The sequence below is a fragment of the Anarrhichthys ocellatus genome, unplaced genomic scaffold (genome assembly GCF_004355925.1).
Source record: "Anarrhichthys ocellatus isolate YVR2014 unplaced genomic scaffold, GSC_Weel_1.0 scaffold43, whole genome shotgun sequence".
NCBI classification, from domain to species: domain Eukaryota; kingdom Metazoa; phylum Chordata; class Actinopteri; order Perciformes; family Anarhichadidae; genus Anarrhichthys; species Anarrhichthys ocellatus.
The window spans coordinates 2,354,349-2,373,296 of NW_022280073.1; the positions used below are offsets into that span (position 1 = coordinate 2,354,349).

The window sequence follows — 18,948 nt, forward strand, 5'->3', positions numbered from 1 at the left end:
CAATGTTTGTTAAATCATCTCTACAGGGAGAACACGGCTGAATCCGGCTTGTCTTGACCCTGTGACCCAACCTCATTTCACTAGAACAACTGCTGGCTTATGGCAGCATGCGTATCCCATACCATGGCCGAACAACATCAGACAACGCTCTATCTGCAACACTAAATGTCTCACAATCTCTTGCTGCGCTCCCCCATTCTTACTTGACATATAAAAAGAACAACAAACAATTATCGCTCTCTGTTCTCTTCTGTCTTTTCTCGATCAGGCGTGCCTGCGTCTCAATAGCTTTTCTGCTCCAGATGCTTTTCTTGATATCCTGTCTCGAGAGATAATCAGATTTCTACTCCCAGCGGATATCAGAGCAGAGCCGTATCTGATGCGGCACTGTCGGGACGGGACTTAATTATACAGCGGCAGTGTAGGAGAGACTCCAACAGCCCTATTTATCTGCATATAACTGCTCAGCACACGTTCACCCCCCCTCCCTCCCATCAGCCTGGTGTAAACTGCCTTATGCAGCAGTAATGTACTGTATTTCTTGTCAAATCGGCTCCTTGGCGAAAGGGAGGCTGCTGTGATGTTGATTGTCAGACACAAGTGCAGAACTGAGGGGGAACACGCCTCACATCTGTTCCGACTACGTGTAGGAATTATAAGCAGTCAAAATACAAAGAGGAGGCACAGAGAGACATATGCAGCTTTCGAGCAGCGGTCCCCAAAGTCGCACACTCACACATACGGAATCAAACGCGCTCTACCGGGAGCTTACCTGGTCTGCAGGCCATATCCACGTCTTTCTCAAAGTCAGTCTGAGGACAGAAAACAATACATATTGCAGTCAGTGTACACACCCTGACCAATATTGAATAATAAATCCTGAGAGGTAAAAATAGCATATGCATATTCATACCATGAGCTGGGCGTGGCCATTCTGGAAAGATCCTCCTGAATCTCCATTGCCGTCCTCCTGGCGGTCCACCACCCGGCACTTCACCGCCTCCTGAACCTGAAGCAAATCACGAGTGTACAGATCATGATCTCTGCACTGGTGTGATGCATCAATTCACAACACACACTACTGTGAATGAGAGGGCAGCTCTTGAAGCGAATGTTAATTATATAACAAAAACAGACGTATTAAGTCAAGCGAACAACATATTTCACTCGTCTACACTTGTAAGTAGTCGGGGTGTCCTGATGGTGAAACGACAAGCTGAAGTTCATGGGGGTTCATTCAAATCCAAATGGCTCACCCCTTTGGAATGCCATGGCCACTGCACCCCCCCCACAAAGTGTTGATTGAGTGAATGGCCAAAGAAACTTGCATAGCAACATAACCATTCATATACGGAGTTCTACATCACTGTACAAATAATCTCAGTGGGAGGTGGGAGATGTAGAGCTTCAAACTAAACCAAGAAGCGGTAGCCTACATGTATAAAGTCTGCGGTGATGGGAGGTACCTCTCTGCGCAGGATGCAGTGCACCATGACAATGACGAAGCCTTCCAGCGAATCAAAGACAGCAAAGAGGATCTGGAAGAGCGCAGAGCGCCGGTCTGTGATAGCGAGGACGGCTGACATCCAGGTGAGAGCCAGTAGGGGCAAAACCACACAGGAGCTCCACAGTGACGCCCTGCAGGACGGGAGGGGAACGGCAGTCAAGGACAGCATGTGTCAACCTCGGTCAACATGGCACAGAAGTCAAGCCTACAATGTCTCTAACAGATATTTCATATTTGTCATTAGCTAAGACAATTACATTTTTAACATCTAAAGCAGGCTTTTGATATACAACAGTTCCAGGAGATAAACTGGATGTCTGTTCTTTTGTAACTTAAACAAATAGCACAGCAGAGAATCTTAACATAATCTTTAACCAATCTGCTTGATAACCTGATAACTGCCCATGTTGGCAGCAGCCTTCAGCTCTAACCATGCGTAAATACATAACGTCACAACAAATAATTGTGCTACTATCACAAACAAAAACATACATCCATTATCTGCAGATATATATGTTGATAGTTCACATATATTACATGCATGTATGTTTAAGATGGTTCAGTCAAACTATAGAGTGCCACAGGAGAGAGAAGGAGGAGGGATGGTGAGCAGTGGGGGAAAACAAGTGTGATGAGGCTGAAACAGAATGCAAAGACAAACAGAGGCAGAGCAGAGGAGGACAGAGAGACGGAAGAGGAAGAGCCCCTAGTTTTGCTCCCACTTTGCTGTTCTTGTTTTTTCTCTCTCTGAGTCATTCTATGTTCTAATGTGCACATCAGGAATGGACACTCACTCAGATCACCTGACCTAACCTATTCAATGGGTGCTAACATTTATTTGAAGTTGGATAATATTCCAGTAGTGGAATAAAAGTACTTTACTGAAGTAACATTCTACGGTACATGCAACAATGGAATAATACTATTATCATAAGCAAAATTGATGCATTCACAAGTTTGCTTTCAATTTAGCATATTATACATTTCCACAGCATTAATTACAAGAACCACGTCATACCAACCACTCTGCTGCTCTGACTTGCTCTTTGGAACACAAATACTCTTCTCAATCACTCTTTCCAATTACTTCTAGGTTTCTTTTTTTCCGATCAGTGTTTAGCTGTTGTCAATAACAACTCATGCAGCAGTTTCACATTAAAAGCCCGGAGAAGAGAGCAGTTTTGGCCCTTCAGCTGCTAGAATGCTTTCTAAGGTTTATGTGTGAAGGACGCATTGATTTTCATTGACAACAGCTTAGCACCGAACAAAAAAACTCAATCAATCAATGGGTATATAAGTAAATAATGTCATAGCTGGTCTAAGGGCACAATTACTCTTTAAAATGAATAAATGAACTGAAAGGGCACACAGCTCTTATGCTGCATTCATGTCACATTCAAATCTCCATTCTGACCTAAACTATTTATGAAGATATCCAAATAGTGACTATGACTAATATGTGAGACAGGTGAGCACATGTTCCCTTCATGACATAACTAATCAAGCCATGATGATACAATCACTACAAATCAGGCACTAATGGAGACTTTAACAGTGTTGCTGCCAATGAGATTTCAAAATATAATACTATGAATAAAATATAAAATATAAAAAGCCATTGCAGCCAACCACTCAGACTTTCAAGGTTTTGAAGTAATTGTCATGAGAATGAAATAGGCCGTGTCCAAAATCACTGACTACTCAGCCGCTATCTAGTGCACTGTGTAGTAAGTTCCCTATTGTTTGTGCTGTCTGGATGTATAGTGAGAATTATCATATCCTATAAAAGTATCCCACAATGCATCGGGGCAAAATAGTGGACAATGATATACCTATAAACCATCATGTTGAAATAAAAAAGGCAGACGGATGAGACGAGAGAGCAACGCGACTGAGACACATAATATATTTAACGTGGGTCGAGCACCACAACACAAACAGCCACAAAGTACTTTGTATTTATGAATATGCTTATTGACCCCACAGTGACAATGGCAGCATATACTGCTTTGCTCCTTTCGTTCTTTCCTTTCACAATAAAAGCCCTACACATATAGGCTGCATCACTGTTTATCAGAGGAACTTAAATTCACTCAGATCATCTCGATAAAAGGCTACTTAACAAAAGAGCTCATTATGTATTTATCACAAAAAATTGATGTCTGTATTGATCATGGATGGTCCACCAGTCGACGTTGATCTGGCATGTTGTAACTGCACGACATCAATGACATACACAGTGGAAACAACCTGAGTAGTGCCCGACAGTGTGTTTTCACTTTGTAGATGAGCTCACTATATCACCCTCGACATGGAACTCCCTGGATAGTGAGTAGGGAGTAAATGATTTTGGACACAGCCGTAGTCTATTTCTCAGATTGTCTTGTTCAAATGCTATCAATGCATCACATTTCCTATAACTCATCCTCATTTGCAATTGATAAGGTATTCTGGAAAGTAAAATTGGATTTGGACAAATGTATTTATATAAAAACTTAAATATGTCCCTCCAAAATATAGTTCAGTAAAAGAACAAACAACAAATGGAAAAACATATGTATAAAACCGAATTAACTTACTTAGTTAACGTACTTAGTTGCTTTCCACCTCTGGTATGAGATAGGCTACACAAATGCTGATGTTGGTCATTATTTTCTTTACTTGATGTGTCTCATGATGTAACTCCTGTTTCAGAGGCTTCTCCACCCTGCCCACAGTAATACTCTGGAGGACATACTCAGCCAAAGTTTTGATATAAAATAGGTTAGTGTTAAAAATGCTGAAAATAGGTACAACATATCAGTACTGCTGTAAAAAATGGAGCGAATGGCTGAATCCTCCCTAAAGGATAATCCAAGTTATTTTCGGTCCGCACATTATGTTCCATATTCAGCGTTTATGACCAAAATGATTTGACTGTAGCCCAACAAACGTCTCTATTTGCAGGGAGATCTGTTCTCCGATACAATCCACTGGACAGGAAACATTAAGTTCGAACAAAAAACGTGATGACAACAGTTGTGTTTAGATTGGAGGTGGATTTAGGTGTTGACGGTCATATGGCATAATGACATGTTCTGGCAAATGAATAAGTAGCCAACATCAGCAACCTGTACCAACGCTAAATCCAGCTTTTCGCATTAGTATTAAGCAATATGCGCATACGCAGGCTGCATTAAGGAGATGGGGGAAAGAGTCTTGTCTTTTGGAGTAACGAAACAAGACTTGTTCCCGCCATGGGTGTATGAAGGGAACTGGGTACAGCGTTGGAGGCCACATTAATTCCAGTAAAAGTTGCTCAGTGACACATGCAGCAACAAATGTAATGATAAAATTCCGATAAAATTACTTAAATCTTCCAGCGAACTTCCGCATCCATCGGGCCATTGAGCAAATTCCTTTAACTAAACCTCCCAGACATTCAGTCTTGGGCTCATTCATATCAACACATGCAACTATTAGTGCATTTAACAACCATTAGGACCTAATGATTTAAATAAAGGCCATTCAAGTGCCATTCAACTGGGAGGTTGATTTACCTAAAGAAATATCATCTTTTCTTATATAATTCAGGTAAAAGACTCTGTAGTCATCATCGGACATAATAAAACTGAGCATAATGAAATCTGGTCTGGACAAAGATAGAGGACCATAATGCACTGGGAGAATGATTAGTATATTTACAACTGTTCGGTATCCTACTGACGTACAGTAGATGAAAAACAGATAATACATGGTTTGAGCAAAAGTTATGAGCTGGCAACAACAAAGGTCATAGAACCAATATCGGGACAGAAAAAACACATAATTAGAATGGTTAAAAGCTACCATCTATTGATTTCGAGTAAAAGTGAGAATAAATATAAATATATATGTATATACTGACTAACTCTAGAGTGAAAGATGTCCTGCATTGTTAACACCTTAAACTCTTTCCTATGTTGCAGTCGTCACAGCCACTAGCCAGAACAAACAATACCTGTATGTGTGAAGTGTGTGAGCAATGTCAGATTACAAATTATGACGTGAAATGATGAGTATTGTTCAGTCACAGCTATTTAAAACATAGATGAGCTATTCAGAGGCTGTTTTTGTGGAATGTAGCAGAGAGCAAACAAAAACAAAAAAATAGGCAGATCCACCATCAATTTCTATAAAAATGATCTGATTCTATTAGCACAATAACAAAAAAGGCCTGGGTTGATAGTAATGTAAATGATCCATCTAGGCACTCATAGATCACAGTAACACACACGCACACACACACACACACACACAAACTGACAAATAAAATGTATTGCTATGTATTGCCTCTATGCAAACATGACCATGGCCTCCACAACATGTGTTCCAATCAGCTTTGTGACTTTGATGATCAAACACACACACACACACACACTCTTATTCAATCGTCTATCAGATAATTATAATTATTATATGCATATATACAGTGAACACACTGGCACAACATCTTCAGGAGCCTTTCATTCTGAGTGAGGCCCTGCCTGCCAGGGCGTCAGAGAGAAGAAAAAATGAGAAGAGGAAGTGAGGGAGGAGAAGGGAGGTGTACAGTAGAGGAGAGAACAGAGGCAAGGAGTGAGTTAAGGAAAAATAATTAGCGGGACTAACATGGCGTTACTGGTAGCTGTGGTGGAAACGTCAGCCGAAGAGATAACTCCGCACTTGGCACATTTGAGCGTCATATTGTACAGTGGCACTGTCATCTGACTGCAAAGTCAAATTAACACGCTGTAACATAACACAAACAGATACAAATGCACCCTACACACACACAGACTCGCACGGATGCGCGTACCCACGCCGGGCACGCTCAAACAGTCACGCATTCAGTGAGTCACAGTGTTTCCTCGCACAATCTCTCTCTCAGGGCTACAGTCCAACCGGTGCTGTGTGTGAGTGTTTGTTGTTTTGGTTTTATTTTTTTGGGGGGGATTACCTGTGTGTGACTCTGGTGATAGGGGAGGTGGGGCCAAGACACATGGTGTCTGATTCTCTGATGACTGCTTTGATTGGCCTGAAGGAACCGAGAGTCCTCTCTGCGTTCTCGGCATTTAACCTGCTCAACCATTGATCTGCTGAAAGGCTTAATCTCAACGCCTGATTTCGAGCATTCCGCACGCCGGGTGAGGAATTCCACCTCTGCTGCTCTGATTATGATGATGTGCCGGATGTGCCTCACCCATGGACATCTCAATTTGTGCTAACTGCTTTTTACGGGCAATGCCAAGAGTTAAAGCAAAAGGTTTTACGCACACAGACACATTTCAAACACACGTGCACAAGCAACGGGCTCCGTCAGTCGTTTCAGTCGCCGTTCATAAAGGAAACATCCTTCCAAAGGTTGTAATGAAAGAGTTACATAACATCAATATATTCAGTATATAACAGGTGTTCATTTCCTGCAAGCATTAGGTTACTAATAAATTCTCTGTGTTTCCTCAACTAGCAATTCCCCCTCCAATGGAGCTGATGGTATGATGGTAGGGTCCTGGAAGATAAAGTCAAGTTCATTTTACGTTTACTATATAGACAACTTTAAGTGACTGACAGTTGCAGCACTGAATCATCAGCATACAATTTGTTATAAAAAAGATCTGGCTCTTTGATTAAATGTCAAATTACTCACGAAAGTAATTGTTGAAATCTGAGAACATCACTGAAAATAATTTTACCAGAGCAAGAGACATGAGTGTTCAGACGGTCAGATTGAAGCTAAAGAGTTTACAGTTCTTCTTTATTTTCTCCTCCAAATAAGCTGAAGTAACTCTTGTTGCTGTTGAAATTAGAACGCTCCTGTTGCTGGTCCCATCTGACCTGTTCTGAACAATGTCACCACCAGATCTCAGCAATTACTTTGCTGAGTAAACAATATAACAATGTTAAAATAACAGAAAGAACCAATGGTCAGAGCAACGGAAATAAAACCTATGTAATCAACTGTAGTCTTTCTTTGAGGAGAGAATTCAGCTACAAACCTGAAGAGGCGTTAGTTTAAACCAAAATAAAACAAGCTATCACTGCGAGTGCTGCGAACACTGAGAAAGATTACACTTCATAGAAACCTCCTAATATTCTTATAATAGGCCTTTGGCTTTTGGGTACATTTTGAATTCGGTAACTATGGTGCAATGTTTTGTATCAAATTGCGACGACAAAGTAGCTGATTAGCATTTTCTCTTTTGCATAAGTGCCAGACACTCATGGGCAAAATAATGTTTCCAGCCCTTTGTCATACCAAACACATGATTTCTCTAAAACTATGTAAAAATAATAAAGATCAATGTCCATACCATAAGCCTGTAGCATCACTGAATTATACAGGAGACAACTGCGTTTCCAGATACCTTTTGTCACCATGCATCATTTTCATGTCTTTACCTAATTCATTCTCTAGTCCCCTAAATGTCACTCTGAAGACATTGTGGTTGTGCACATTGACACCAAAACTTGATGTTCACTATTGAATCTCTAGATTGCGAAGGCAATTCAAAAGCCCTTATGATTGGACAGATCTCTCCAGATTCAATCATAGCTACAGTACCAGACATATCTCAGTGTGAGGCCAAGTTGTCTGCCCCTGTCAATTGAAAAATATGGATCCAATGATGATCATAGCAGAAAGCTGTTGTTTGTGTGCATTTTGCTTTAAATGAGCTTACTGAAGGACCTCGTATTAAGTTTATATACCCATTCCCAACAGTATACAGCCAATAAAGGATCACTTCCAGGTATGATCACCAAGAACATGACTTCAATTTCCCTCCAACACCCAAAGCTAAAAAAAGCTTCTGAAACCACCAGAATTCCATTTATAACTCTGTGTATCTCCAGTGTAGTTCTTCAAAAAGACAGACTACCACACTGGAGGTATTGACAAGTAATAACAAACTAATCTGTTACCATTTGGCCTCCTGCTAAACAACAACAATTAAAGCTGAAGAGCCGAGGGAATCGATTTTTGTAGCCCCTGGACACCTGGATTAAAAATCACATAATGGAAGAAATTCAATTTAAAGTAAAAGGGCAATACGGCCGCTAAATGTATGCCGTGGGCAGTGATATTAAAAAGCAATCAAGACTTTTTGAAATACAACACCATTTCTGAGGACTTACGGATTGAGAAGCAACAGTTGGGTGGTTGGTAAGGTGGGTACAGAAGCATTGAGGCAAATATACAATATAAATATCCAATAGAGAAAAACACAAAATGGATCAGGTGCTATCGAGTCCTCGAGTCAAACGTAAACCTTCTTTGGGTAGACTTTGCATCAAATGGAAAACTAGGGATTGGAAGAACTTGTTAAAACTACAAAAGAACATTTTCATCTGAAAGCTTAATGTTCTATCACAATCTGTAAATACAGACTGATTGAGACCATTTAAGCATTCGTTAAGGACAAAACAAACTCCAGAACTGGTTGGAATTGGGCCTCCGCTGTCTGTTTTAATTTTCTCTGAGAATTAGCTTCTATCTTTCGGGGGAAAGGAGACTCATCTCTGAGGTGTTAGCAGACCTGCCTGGTACAGATGCTGCTGCACGCTTCATTGGATACTGCACAAATGAATTAGCTTCTTTAAACATGTTTTGCATTTGAACCTTGAGAACCACCCGCAGGACAGGCAAGTGGGTGAAAGGTGGTGGGAGGTTACCAAAAGAAAAAAAACAACAAAGCATTAGAGCCTCTTCATTTCCTTCTTTTGTCTCTGACAGAAAAAACTACAAACAGGCTAATCACCACATGGTTAGCACAAAAGATAAAGCTTCATTTCAAACCAGTCCAATCACGTTCAGATGGCTCAACCACTAACCAACAAGCCTGAGCTGCCTTAACATTACTATTTGCATTCTCAAATCTCCCCATGGCGCATTGAAAAGTCCGTAATCGCTTACCATGAATAGTATGTGGAGGAAAAGATAAGATCCAAGGTCACTGTGAGTGGTGAACCTCACTAAATTACATGATTTGAAGTACAAAGTTGATGAAAGTACAAATTAGTTGATAAACTAGTTATGTTAAAAATAATTGTTTTTTTTTTTGAGATGTCATTTGATCAAAGCAGCCACTATTTGCTAAAGATGGTAAAAGATCATTTAAGACTTTATCGATCCCCAAAGGGGGAAACAAATTCGGTTATTGCAGTTCCGCAAGGATAGAAAGGAATATGGATGGAGAAAGTCAAAAATATTGTTCATCACAACTGTGCTCACCAACTGAGCCGACCATCAACGTTAACCAAGCCCGAACCATCAGCAACAAGATACTACGCAAAAGGCTGCCCAGCTTCTTCCCAAAAGAAGTAGGGATGAGAACACATTGGAGGGGGAGTACTTTGGGAAATAATTCATAGAAAGCTTTCCTTGTCTCTGAGCTGTGTGGAGTCTGATAAACTGGCTTAAATGCAGCAAGTTTGAAAATGAAAGAAATCTACATTAGCCACTACTAGCAAAATAAAACACACCCCTCTACCTGTCAGGTAGGTGCCCGCTTTTGACAAGGAAGAAGAACGGGTGGAATGAAAAATACAGCATCTATTGCTCTACTGCATCCATTTTGATACCTTCTTTTTTAATATGTCTAACGTTATTGGAATCAAACGCCTTCCTTTTCATTGGCATACATTTGCTGCTTGATACAAAACAAAAACTCACATGGTTCTCATTTTCCATGACTAATCCAGTGTTGGCCCTCGGAGGGAAGCAACTCAAGGTACGACTGTCAACCGGGGCAGACTGTCCTCAGTGCGAGGTATCTGCGCGCGCTGTCAGAAACCCGCCTGACACTTCTTGAAACACGGAGCCCGTCTTGTTTACCATGCTTTGTGGGTGTGAGATTTTGATGTCATCATCACTTATAACGCAACCAGTGCGTTTATGATTCACAAAGAACACAAAGTTCTTCATAGTTCACCAAACCAGACGCATTTCACTCAAAATTGTACAAAATGTAGGCATGCATTTTTTCATATTGCAATATATATTGCTGGCAAAAATGAATTGCAAAGTCAGCCTTACGTTTGCAAGCGGACGTTTTCGAGACTATTTGCTTTTAGAAATCTAAAGTATCTCCAAGTATCTTGTATCGCGAGACGAAGTCTGAGACCGAAGAAAGGCTCAAACCTGACCAGTCCTTACTGTCAGACAATCTACCCTTCTACAAGTTACTTCATCAGACGCAGAGCACACACTCAAGAAATGCAATCACGTCGTGGCCATACTAACCTTGCACACACACATGCCCACGCCATTTAAGTCAGTTGAAAATATTAATATTACTGCATTAAAACCAGCAAGAGTTATTGTAGAAACAGTCACAGCTTATCTAAAAGCATTTCAGAAATGGTCAGAATCTGAGGCAGTGATGAGTTATGTTCTATCCAGCTAACAGGAGGTAGCATCAAATGCAAGGTCAATAGTGGAAAAGTGAGGTAAATAGGCAGGAAGTAATAGTTAGCCAATCAGAGGTGCTTGCTAGAGGATTCAGCAGATTTGGTGATGGGCAGGGCTGGTAGCCATACTTTTAATAGAAGGGGTGGGGGGGTGGGCAGGTATTTTTTACCCAATCACTGATGACATGGAAGGGGGCTTCTGAGACTGATGTGTTCCTGATTGGAGAGCCCTGAGTGAGAGAGAGGGGATTCTGTGCAAACTCAAACATGACATATCAGACAGCAAAAACAAGTACAGTTGAACAGAGAGATCATTGAAGAAAGCAAACATTTTCAGAGAGAGAAAGAAAAAAAAAACATCTGAATGCACCAACAATGCCAATGGAGACAGAACAGCCTGCGGGGTAAAGTGGAGCAGGGCGCATGTGTGCTCTGTGGTTTGACCAATGGCTTTTTGGAAAATGATACCAACAGCCCAATGGCATTTTTAGACTCAAGTCGCCAACTGGTGACAGTGTTCATGCTAAAAAATGAATGTGTTCTTTACCTATTCGTGTTTACAAAAAAATAGTTTAACAATGTGCAAAGAAATGTTTTTGTTGCCACATTTCTTATATATAACATTTAAAGGAGCACTTTGGAACCATTTTGGAAAATATGCTTGTTGCTGCCAAACCCGCAGTCAGATGGGAGAGGAGGAGGGGCTTACCTCCATGGATACAAAACGTTCATCTGCTATGGCCGAGATTACCACTGATGCTGCTTTGTACATGTTGTGGAAGTCCAAGATATGTCAGAAAACTAAACGGCGGCCTGTCTGCGTTCATAACATCATCCAGACACGCACATGGGGAATTTCACTATATTATCTCTATCTAGCAAATCCCACATTGGCTGATCTCACCTGGTTTCTGTGTGCTGCAGCGCTGTGAACCCCAAATAAACATATTTAGCTGTGATTTAATTGCAATAAACAGATCAGAAAGATGCTGAAAAGAAGACTCTGATGTCATGTTTGTCATGTCTTTCTGCAAGATGACAAGCAGAGAGCTTTGAAAGGCTTGTGTTCTGAATGCAGTTTGGATGGATAGTGCTAGGCTACGCTAACATTGTACAGTGACAGTCTCTGGTTCATAGTTCTGTCTGGTTTCTGTACAAATATGATATGCTATTGTAGGGCTCTGGGTGCCCCCGGATGGCTACATCATTTTTTTCCTCCATTTAAGATTCAACAAAGTCAATTTGCTTTTACTTACATCTTTGCATCGACTTTGAATGTAATCGTGGCACATGAAAAGTTTGCTTTGTGTTTCATAAGCAATGTAGTGTTTTTTCCAAAATGTTGGAGTGTTAATATTAAAGGCTAATAATAGCTAATAATAGCCCCACACCTTCAAGCAGCAAAGTGGTTTGTCAGCTCAACTCTATCTCAACTCAACTTAACAATTACATGGGGTAAAAGTGAAAAAAACACTGGCTTGGTAGCAAGAAAGAAGATTACGTTTGATTTCTGTTACTCTGTCCATTGGCTTTGTTGGTAATACCATTGGTGATAATAACATTGTATTTACCAAAGTAAGTGCTGAGTCATCTTGTCAGAACTCTTTAAACAGGGTCCTTTTGGTTCAGTGTAAAAAAGCAATCTCAGTGGTCACTTTGTTGAGTACAATGTTATCCTAACCAACAGAACCAATGGCCAAAGCTACCAAAATCAAACTAAAGTTGTGATGAACTGTGGTTTTTTTTGTGTGAGCTTGCTGTTTTAAAGCCCTGCTTCCCTCTACTAGAAATAACCAAACAGGAGAAAAAAGACACGGATGGATCTACAGAACTTTACATCAATAGCAACACCTGCAAACACAGAGCAGCTGGAGAAAAATGTGACACATTTGAAACTTAAAAGAAAGCAATGAGATGAGTCATCATCTTGCTCAGTCTGTGCAGGACCAATAACCAGACAGCCTTCCCCACATCTCTCTTCTCCTTTCTAACGTTATTCTATCCTCCAGAAACATTGATTGCAGTCTTAGCCGTATGAGAAAAAAAAACTTTTCTTTTGGTCTCTTATTTTTGATTCGTCACATTTATCAATTTTTTTTTTCTTCTGCTTGTCATCCCTCTGGTGTAAAAATTTAGCGCCATCTTCAATCAAAAGTCTGAAATGATGGCCGAGGATAGTTTCAGGCAAATAGCCAATAACTGTGCTAGTCCCTCCCCTTAGCTGAGCTACCAGGCTGGTTATAGGTCACTGTGTAAAATGGATATGTGGTATAAGGCATACCCCGCCCTCTCCTTTAGTTTCATATCTGTAATGCCGTCTTTGGACACCAGTTTGTTAAAAACGAGAATCCCAATAACCATGTTAACCTGCCAAAGAGAAGAGGCACATGATTAAAGCAGAGCAAAGACACTTTTTATCACTTCAGAACATGCAGATCTACTGTGATGATGATGATGATGATGGAGATGTTCGTCACAACAAGATAATGGCAGCATGCAAGTTAATATCATTTCAAACACACACACACACACACACACACACACACACACACACACACACACTATCTGTACTTACTTTAGGCTTTGCACTGTAAATACTAGACTGTAGCATCTTAAATGTTAGTGACAGAGACTATCAGCCACCCAATGAAGCATGAGAGTTAAAACATGGTTAAAATGATGGATAGCTAACATATTAACACATTTTTCAATGTAGATAGTGTCATACATTAAATATAAGCTGTGTGAAATCAAAGGTATTGGACTGCAGTGATTCCTATAATGTTACTGCTTTGAGGATTCACAGCCGGGCCTCCAGTTACTGGTGCCAGTTGGAGCAGGAGCTCTTTATTGGAGAAGCAGCTTGTGTTAAAAGGACACCCCACACAAGCTGTTCTCTGCTAGGTGGGGGAGAATCTCTGGGAAGTGAATCAAGGAAACTGAAGCTAATGGATTTGATTAGTGAAACAAGGACACTATGTTGCTTCAGTGATTATGTTGGTTGAATACCAGAAGGGTTGAGATGACAGTTTATATATAAACTTGTCTCTGTATTATTTTGATGGTTAATGTAACACTGCCCTTGTTCTAATTTAAACAGCAGCTGCAAGAAAGGAGAAAATGGAAACCTAACAATGCTGATATTCAATCATGTAGCTCCATTATCTTCTCTGCTGGTTTCAGGATTAAATAATTATTTCATTAATATAATAATAATAATAATAATAATAATTATTAACCGTGGATATTTACCAAAACCACTATTACATTATTGTTGTACATGTTTTTAGCTAAGCAAAAGCCCAAAGATGCAACCTGACACAGTAGAAATGTTAATAAGGAATCATAAATAATTAAGTGTGAAGAAAAGGGCAGATAAATAAGGATAATAAGAGGCAGGAGAGGAAATGATGTAGTAAATGAGGAAAGGAGCAGCCAGAAAAGTAAAGGGGGAAGTAAAAAGGAAAGGTGGAGGCAGGGAAGTAAAGGGGGAAGTTGAAAAGGAAAGGAGAAGGCAGGGAAGTAAAGTGGGAAGTTGACAAGGAAAGGAGAAGGCAGGGAAGTAAAGGGGGAAGTTGACAAGGAAAGGAGAAGGCAGGGAAGTAAAGGGGGAAGTTGACAAGGAAAAGAAAAGGCAGGGAAGTTGAAGAGGAAAGGAGAAGGCAGGGAAGTTGAAAAGGAAAGGAGAAGGCAGGGAAGTTGAAAAGGAAAGGAGAAGGCAGGGAAGTTGAAAAGGAAAGGAGAAGGCAGGGAAGTAAATGGGGAAGTTGACGAGGGGAGGAGGTCGGTAAGCAAAAGATGAAAGTAAGTCAGGAAAAGGGGCGAAAGGAGGTAAAGGAGGATATTGACAAGGGATGGAGGAGGCAGAGAAGCAAAGAAGCAAGAGCAGAAGGAAACGGGACAGGAAAGGAAAGGAAGATGTTAAAAAGGAAAGGAGGAGGCAGGAGACATGGGTTATTAACTTTGCAATGATCTCATTTGTCTACTGTTTGAGATTTCTATTTACAATCACTGCTGTCTGGCTTTAATGTATTTATTTTTCCCATTTTAATAACTGTGTTTTCGTAAACATTATTACTGTGATAAATTCCTGCAGAGTAAATATGTTTTTGTTACATGTTGCATATTGTTCATACATATTGGTCTAAATTTGAATTAGGGCAGAGGTTTTAACAGCAAACCGGCAAAGACGGACTGAACAGGAAAGAAGAAATACCAAGACAACAGCTGCAGCGGGTCCAACAAATGCATAGAGAAGACCTCCTTCCAGAGACAGCCAGCAGCTACAAGAGAGGAGCAGGACAAGACAGACGTGGAGAGACATGATAAAAGAAGGAGAAATGATGGAGGAGTGAGGCAGGGAAGGGGGATGGAAACATTAATGGTTGTAAAGAGGAGGGATGTGAGACACAAGGTGAAAGGCAGAGAACATTATAAGAATGAGGATGGTAAAAGATGAATGAGACAGAGAAAGAGAGAGGTTAATTATGCTGCAAACCCAAACCCCCATTTCATGTGTAATATCCCTGCATAAATAGTTAAAGAGGGGGGTATAGACATTATGGAGGTATAGGAATGCATGCTTACTAGCTTGGTGTTCCATATCCTTTTGCCTTGGTGAATCCCACTGAGATGGCCACCACTAGTGCAGGGAGACCTGGGAGGAAGGGAGGAAATAAGGAAATTAACACGGGCCAAATGGGAGAGACCAGATGAATGACATGAAGAACACCGGACGGAGGGGCCCACCCCAGCCGAGACAGAGGAAACGCTTGCGTATGATGCGGTTCCTGAGGCGACCCGTCACCGCCATGTACGACTGCCATGCCTCCGTCAGAACCCAGCAGAACGAGGACAGGAAGAAGAAATGAAGGAATGCAGCGATCAGGGTGCACAAGACCTGAAACGACAGGAAAAGAAGCGGAGAAAAACAAATAACGAGTGAGATTCTAAATGAATCAGGCGGACACTGTGATCGTATGCTATCAATTAAATACTAATAGAGATAAACCGGCACGTTGGTCTTTGGATCGGTTCTCACCTTATTCCGTGTCTGAGTCTGTCCGATGAGAATAAGGGCATTGGAGGAGATGATGGAGAGGCAGAAGTTAATGAGGATGACTGATCGCTCAGACCGAATGTATCTGCAGGAAAACGACAGGACAGAGATAGAAAAACAAAAAAAATTGATTGTGGTTTTCACATAATTCTTACTTTTGGGGATTCTAACGCAACAGACCAATAGACAAGATTGTGATGGTCCCAATCAATAGGAAGAGAGTAGGGTCCCCATATGGGAGTGCGTCACTTCCAATCAGCAGCAATATGTTTCCGTTCCGCTGTGGAAAAGGATGCTGCAGGGGGAGCAGTTAGGTTCCGATTCATCACAACTATCGAAGTAATACGGAAATGATCTCAGCAACCTGCACATCTGCATAGATGTCATCTATGCTTGTCTATGTGGCCATTTTTGCTTCGTAATTGAATGGATGTAGCGAGGTAGCGAATTAGCGAGGAAGATGATGTCCAACGCACATCGCTGCTTTGCAGATATTGTTATCCGTGTCAACAGCTACCAACCAAAGTAGCAGTGAAGTTACATGGTAAATGGTAAATAAGTTGTACTTGTAAAGCTTCGACAGACTTCTAATCTGTCGACCACTCAAAGCGTTTTAACACTACATGTTCATTCACCCATTCACACCCATTCATACACTGATCGCAGGGGCTACCATGCAAGGGGCCATCTGCCCATCATGACTATGTAATCATTCATAACCATTCATACACCGCAGGCACAGCCTACGGGAGCAATTTAGGGTTAAGTGTCTTACAATAGCCACATCCGTTAACCCACAATGGCAAGCGTCAAAGTTGCAGCCAGGGTGCAGGACACATGGCAAACAATGGGTGTTTTTACCCTCATTATACACCACCAATATCAATGAGAACTATACCACAGATATTGGAATAGCTGAATAAATAGGAGATACGAGTGGCGATTCTGAGGTCTGGAACCAGGCTACACGAGTTGGACCTTTATCTAATACATTGGTACTACAACAATACCACCAATTAAGGGCATATATCTGCAGTCTATATTGTCTTGTTCCTTCAGAAAGCTCTTAGTAGCCATGCAGCTGGAGTCACGTGCATAAATCATGGGATGAAGCTATTACTGTACATGTCCCTATGGTGCTTTCAAGTAGATTGGTGTTTACTGGTCCATATGCATTAACCAGCGTAGGAACATTCGCAACTGTCATTAACTTTTTTAACCTCTCTTGTGCAGCATGGCTTTGAACTGCTACTTAAACTGCAGCATACTGTGTACTTGACTTCCCATGCCACACACATGAATGCTCAAGTTCAATTTGAAGAGATAAGGTAAATACGATTACAGATGAAAGGAAGGTACATTATCTATATCTTCTATATTGAAATTAGAGATGTTCCAAGACCATTTCTTAATATAATATAAATATTCATAATAAAAAAAAAAATCTTTAAAAAAAAAATCTAATCAGTTTTAAGTATTATAAGCTGCTGAGAACTAGTGTTAAGTAGTTAAACGGGTCATAGCTCCCTCTCTAATATCTACTTTATATTGCTGTGAAAACATCTGCTTCAAAGAACTGGATTACTCACCAAAAACTACATCTCACAGGATTACAATTGAACATATCATGATAGCATTAAGTTATAATTCTATAATATCATTTTTACTGAATAGGGCTTGAATGCATCATAATGTCACTCAATGCAACCTCCTTTAGCTTTAGCTGTTAGCTCCATTATTCAGGCAGGTAGGGCTGTGCTGCCCACTGCTGCTTTCAATATAAATTTGCTGTTCACAATGTAGCATTGTCAGGGCAAAAAATGGGTGTGTAATACTTCACATGCGCAGTACACATGGCAGGATGAACTGCTAACAATGATACTGGTAACGGAACAACTCCAACTGAAAGCTCTCTTGAAAGCACATGCTAAGAGAGTGATCTCCAACTTTCTCTTAATAACAACGCCATTCTCTTTTGTGTCACAAAACAAGATGCTTCATCTCACCTCCAGACAGACACATAGATGATGATGAGCAGCAACAATGTCAGCGAAGACACTCCACAGCCCACGATCAGCGTCACGGATGGCAGCTGTGTCTTATCCATGTTCTGCAAAATAAAAGAAGGAGAAAAACAGAATGTTTCCAAGCCTTTAATGCAATCATGAATCATCAGATGATCGCTGCCTATCGACTGCAGGATGAATAGAAATACTGTCGTGAAAAGGTTCGAAAGCAGAGCTGAAAACAAAGCGGGAGAGAAACTTCGGCCGAGTCCTGCAGAAATATGTGTAAAGACTTTGACAGGAGCTGTCTGACATGAATACAAACGCAGAAAAATTCCCCCGGTGACTCGATTTGTTGAGAGCTCACCTCCTAACTGGGTCACTGGCGGTTCAAATGCAGTGGACTGGATTTTCCTGACCATCACTTCAGACTCTCTGATGCGTTTCGGGAGGCCAACATACTCAGACAAGTAGCTCAAAAGCTCAGGTTTACTTGTTAATCTCACCCATCTTTGAGCGGATCTTAACTGCTGCTGATATGTACCAGTCATCCTGGCACCGGTGGGACAATTTAACAAAAACAAATCAACAAAGTAACTTTGTTCACTTCAGGGCTGCACCCAAAATCGACTTCTCCTTGTTGAAACGAATTCGAGGTTAATAAGACAAGTTCAATACCCCATTTCAATGTTGTGCTGGCATGCAATCTGTGATCTAAATACGTATCTTAGTTAGATCAAGAAAAACACACATTTGTGCAAATATTTTTGCAGACAGTTAAACTTCAAGGAAGAAAACTTAATTTAAAAACGTGTTTAACTGGTACTCAAAAGACTCTAATGGAACCCTCCATTTAGACGCTGGACTCGCTGCTAACAATCCACTTTGTGTCTTCCTGAAGTCCTTGATGCTGGGAATGATTGTCATGGAAATCACCCTTGTCCCCTTCTTTCCAGGGACAATTGGGT

The 18,948-nt window shown here is 40.8% G+C and overlaps 1 protein-coding gene across 7 annotated transcripts in view; it reads right to left on the reverse strand.

Annotated features, from left to right (window-relative positions):
* adgrb1a (adhesion G protein-coupled receptor B1a) overlaps positions 1-18,948 on the reverse strand; it is a 156,408-nt gene that overhangs the window by 8,287 nt on the left and 129,173 nt on the right. For 5 of the 7 annotated variants that reach the window (XM_031868618.1, XM_031868614.1, XM_031868619.1 and 2 more), the window contains 10 exons: positions 17,981-18,084; positions 15,957-16,059; positions 15,665-15,815; positions 15,503-15,572; positions 15,132-15,198; positions 13,197-13,282; positions 6,137-6,235; positions 1,467-1,638; positions 914-1,009; positions 773-812 (listed from right to left, as the gene is read on the reverse strand). In XM_031868618.1, the coding sequence (XP_031724478.1) occupies positions 773-812; positions 914-1,009; positions 1,467-1,638; positions 6,137-6,235; positions 13,197-13,282; positions 15,132-15,198; positions 15,503-15,572; positions 15,665-15,815; positions 15,957-16,059; positions 17,981-18,084 (988 nt within the window). Of the gene's footprint in view, positions 1-772; positions 813-913; positions 1,010-1,466; positions 1,639-6,136; positions 6,236-11,085; positions 11,146-13,196; positions 13,283-15,131; positions 15,199-15,502; positions 15,573-15,664; positions 15,816-15,956; positions 16,060-17,980; positions 18,085-18,948 lie in introns of all 7 variants that reach the window. The other 2 variants (XM_031868616.1, XM_031868617.1) reach the window with 2 other exon arrangements.